Source organism: Bison bison, unplaced genomic scaffold (genome assembly GCF_000754665.1).
Source record: "Bison bison bison isolate TAMUID 2011002044 unplaced genomic scaffold, Bison_UMD1.0 scf7180017848678, whole genome shotgun sequence".
Classification (NCBI taxonomy): Eukaryota; Metazoa; Chordata; class Mammalia; order Artiodactyla; family Bovidae; genus Bison; species Bison bison.
In genome coordinates this window covers 8,219-12,870 of record NW_011479251.1, presented here as the reverse complement: position 1 = coordinate 12,870, position 4,652 = coordinate 8,219, and the positions used below count along the sequence as shown (strand labels likewise).

At 38.6% G+C, this 4,652-nt stretch overlaps 1 protein-coding gene across 1 annotated transcript; it reads right to left on the bottom strand.

Moving 5' to 3' along the window:
- Window positions 1-1,289: 1,289 nt before the first annotated feature.
- On the bottom strand, window positions 1,290-3,714 carry LOC104992751 (ornithine carbamoyltransferase, mitochondrial-like). Its single transcript, XM_010845740.1, has 2 exons — window positions 3,459-3,714; window positions 1,290-1,457 (listed from the first exon to the last, which is right to left on the bottom strand). Exons 1-2 carry the CDS (start codon window positions 3,597-3,599, stop codon window positions 1,296-1,298), a joined length of 303 nt encoding a protein of 100 aa, XP_010844042.1. The 5' UTR covers window positions 3,600-3,714; the 3' UTR covers window positions 1,290-1,295.
- Window positions 3,715-4,652: the final 938 nt, after the last annotated feature.

Here is a 4,652-nt window from a genome sequence, read left to right as displayed (position 1 = left end):
TATGTGTAATATCATGTATGAGACGAGTCGCCAGTCCAGGTTCGATACACGATGCTGGATGCTTGGGGCTGGTGCACTGGGACGGCCCAGAGGGAGGGTATGGGGAGGGAGGAGGGAGGAGGGTTCAGGATGGGGAGCACGGGTATACCTGTGGCAGATTCATTTCGATACATGGCAAAACTAATACAATATTGTAAAGTTTAAAAATAAAATAAAATTAATTTAAAAAAATGTTTGAAGTTTAATTGATTTACAATGTGTTAATTTCTGTTGCACAGCAAGGAGATGCCATAATATATAAAAAGAACATACATACATATATGTAAACATATAATATACATACTCTTTTCCATTCTGGTTTATCACAGGGTAGCGAATATATTTCCCTGTGCTGTACAGTAGGACTTTATTGTGTAGCCATCCTATATATACTAATTTGCATCTATTAATCCTATACTCGAAGCTGGGAGTTTTGTAACATAGGGCTTCTCCTAGGAGGATCTGCACTTTTTAATTTTAGTGTATTTATTTATGGACTTATGTAATCATGTATGTAAAACATTTACATGTTAAGAAATTTAAACCATATAAAAGGATATATTGCAGAAATAAAGTCTCCCTCCTACCTCTAACCTTGAACCTCCCAGCTTCACTTCTCACAGACAACAATTATTACTAGTTTCTTATATATCAAAAGGGTTACTTTGGACCTATAAAAGGAGGCCTGTTCCCGTTCCCATACATCCTGTGAGAGATTAACAGCAGGACAGGAAGTAGGGTAGGTCAGCTTCGCAGCCAGGATTCAGATTTAAAAGGCTGAAGGACCCTTGGATTTGAGTTTTGAAACACTAAGCTGATGCAGACGCCATCACTGTGTCCTTCACATTAGATTGAATTTTTTTTCACCAAACTGTAATATTCAAACAATGACAGCATCTTCCCCATGCATTGAGATTTCTAGGCTGCCTGGATTTCATTATTTTCTTCAGCCTTTGTGGTAGCAATACACAAGAAAGCCAGTTATCATAATGGCTGGTTTCAGGGCATTCAAAGGGATAATTCAGACATGCTTTTAACACAGAAACTCACAAGATGAAAGGCATCAGCCAAGATTATCTCTTTTTGTAGAGATGAGAAATTGGACACTCAAGAGGCCGGATAACAAAAAAAAAAGAGGCCGGATAGCTGTAATAGTAGGGATAGCAACATAACCTAAATTTTGTAGCCTCAACTGTGCTCTCCTTGAATGGAAGAGAGGTTTGTTTTTCACTAGGTAATTGTATCTGGGAATGCTTTCAAAGGGGGGTTAGTTTCAAGGCAGAAAGTTTCCCTACCTTTGGGGTAGCCACCTGAAGGTGCATCCCGAATTTAGCCGCACTCATCATGATGGAGTGCAGGATGTTATTCCCATCCCCAATCCAGCTGAGGGTAAGGCCTTTCAGAGAGCCGTAGTGTTCCTGAAAGGCAAGGGATGGAGGAAATTACATCCAGGAGGAAATCCACTTCTGTGAAACAATTATTAGAGTTACTATAAAAGAAACAGTCCACATCTCGATTTTAAATGCTTTGTTGGAATGAAGAAACTACTTTTTTTTTTGCATTATACAGAGCAATTTGATAACATGAAGGTACAATCACCAAAAAGAAGTCCTAATCACCAAAAAATATCCTAATATCTTAAGCCAAGACATCATATGAACATATGAAGATTAATATTTTCATATATCACAAATCTGAATCTGTGTTGCATTTGTTCTTTCAGTCAACAATTGAGAACCATCCATGTCCAGACACTGTCCTTGGCCCTGGAGATATAACAATGAACAAAGGAGACAAAAACCTCTGCCTTTATGAAGCTTATACTTATTAGAATAAGAAAGGGGAAATGCAATGCACCTAGAACAATATAGCATGGGTATTGAGAATGTTCCTGTTTATATAGCTGAAAAACCATTAATATACTTGATTTCTTATGGATATTGACATGGACAGTTAAAGTATGAACATATGCTTTGAAATCATAAATACAAACACCAGGATAAAATGTCTTTGAGGGGTTGGAGGAAATGGGATCAAAGATAGTTACACAGCGGACTTGAAATCTACCTGTAATATTTTTTGGCCACACTGCATGGGGTTGTAGGATGTTAGTTCCCTGACCAGGGATTGAACCTGCACCCCCTGCAGTGGAACCCTGGAGTCTTAACCACCAGACCACCAGGGAAGTTCCTGTAATATTTTACTTAAAAACAAAAAATTCTAAAGTAAGATTTGCCAAAACTGCATAATGGGCACATGGGTGTTTGTTTTACTTTTCTTGAAGTGTCTGTAGGTTTCATATATTGTATACATTTATATATTTACAAATGTAAAGAGATTTAAATGTAAGCGTAAAGATTTTAAGATGTTTAAAAGAGAAAGGCTAACGAATTTGGAGATCACAAATTAGTTAAGGGGCTAAGCTAGGATGTAAATCCAGGTCCATCTGATTTAAATTCTATGCTCTTAACAAGCTGCTATTTATTCATTCAACTCCTACTTTGAGCATGTCTGTTATGAAGGCATTGCACCAGGTCCTGCAGGGGACAATATGATAAATAGAACATTTCACTGTCCCTCATGAATATATAAACTAGTAATGATGAAACCCCAGCGAGAAGCATTAAATTATCTGGCATATATGTAAAGCCATACGTTGTATGTAACAGCTGCTTGGTTTCTAACATAGTATATCCTCTCTGCATTCATCTTATCTTCATCACCCAAGAGTTTCATATTGAGTTTAACCTCACATTTACATGTGTGTGGCATATTCAAATGAGGAGCAAGGTGGACCTGTCCAGTTGGCCCTGTCTCCCAGAATAGTTCATAGATGCAGAAACCATGGTTGTTAGGATTCCCAGTGGCAAGACTATGTAGATTGGCTGTGGCCAACCCAACAGGATGAATCTTTCAAAGTTATTCAGGTTCATAATTTGAAGGGACATGCCTAAATCTGCACCTCCATTCTATGAATTCTGCATGCTCTTAACTCCAGTCTTAAGCAGTTTATTAAAATATAGCGAATGGCCTTCTTCTCAGAAAGTGATTTAGTAATTTACCATTTTGAATATTAAAAGCACTCTCCATCAGTCTTCACTCCCAAATCATAGAACCTGACGTATTATGCATGACATAAAGATGTTTCCATTTTCTGTGCTCCAGCACTCCCTGTTCATCCACTGTGTTAAATATGGCACCCATAAAGCAAAGGTTTGAGAACTGAAGTGTCTTCTAGTCTGTTTTCAATAATGCCCTATCTTCCTTGGATATCAAGTTGTACACATATGCTATGCATCTCTGCCAAGATGTTATTTGAAAACAAAACACCAATACCACAATTTAAATGCTTCCATTTAGAGCTACTTAGGAATTATTTATTGATTTTGCTCTTGTGTGAGGCAAAGAAGTAAGCCAACCTGGAGCGTGAGGTAATCAGCCAGGATCTGGATAGGGTGGTACAAATCCGACAGCCCATTGACAATTGGGATGGAAGCTTCTTTAGCCAGGAGGTCCAGATCTGATTGTTTGTACACTCGCGCCAGCACGGCATCTGTCATGCTAGACAACACACTGTGGCAAATGAGGAAAAGATTATCCAAGTTGATTAGGCTCAATGATTCCTTCGTAATTTAGGATCTTAAAGAGTCATAAGAAATGCTAATACACGAGGATTTTTACTGTTACAACTACCTATCAACATGACAGGTTTAAAAGCTAATGATAAATATGTAGTCATTACAGAAGCCAGATGTTGTTCCCCTGATGTCTTAGCCTTGATTGTAGTATTTTTTGCAGTGCTAAGAAGCCAATTGTGGGCCTATCAATTGTAATGATGAACTATAATTGATATATGACAATTGGTAAAGTTGAAAGGGACAAGACCAAAGACAAGATATATAGAGAAAAATTAGTAAACTGGATTGTGGCATTTGGGAGGGGAGACATCACCCCTCAAGTATGCAGTTTCACTACAAAATAGAAAGTAGCAGTGTGGCAACCATGGAGGTAAATACACAGATTGTTTTTCAACAGAGAACCTTCTGGAAGGAGTGCCATTAGCTGACAGCCCCCAGGTGCTGCACCTTTGGGATCTGTCACAGCATTTCTGTCAAGGCCACAACCTCCCCAGCCTGCTCCCACCAAGGGCCAAGCACAGTGGGGTCCCCAGAGCTGGGCCATTCTGCCTGACATGGGACGCCTCTGTTGGGCAGTGAAGATGGATATAACTATTCTAATTTTATAGCTGAAGGACCTGAAATACAAAGAAGTTTAGTAACTTGCCCCAGCTAACACAACTCATTACATTGGAAGAACTCATCTTCAAACCAAAGTCAGTTTAATTTCAAAAGTCCATGATCTTACCATTATAATACATTGCCTCAAATGTGCAGATGACAAAAACCTGGAATGAGAATCTGGGATCCAGAGTTTAAGTTCTCTCCATGTGTCAGAGTGATGGCGGTCCCACAGCTAAAGTTTTAGCCTTACAAAAATAACAGGGATGGCTTTTTGTTTAAAATCTTGCTTTTTTCATTATTATGTCTTATTTCTTATTAAACAGAAACCCCACAGCAGAGGCTTCTAGTCATTTCAGTTTTAAGGAACTCTTT

Bases quoted from the DNA above. Each gene is read 5' to 3' on its own strand.
- LOC104992751 (XM_010845740.1), bottom strand. From the start codon at position 3,599: ATGACAGATGCCGTGCTGGCGCGAGTGTACAAACAATCAGATCTGGAC. The intron at 1,458-3,458 runs GTTGGCTTACTT...CTTGCCTTTCAG, and splicing joins CTGATTACCTCACGCTCCAG to GAACACTACGGCTCTCTGAA.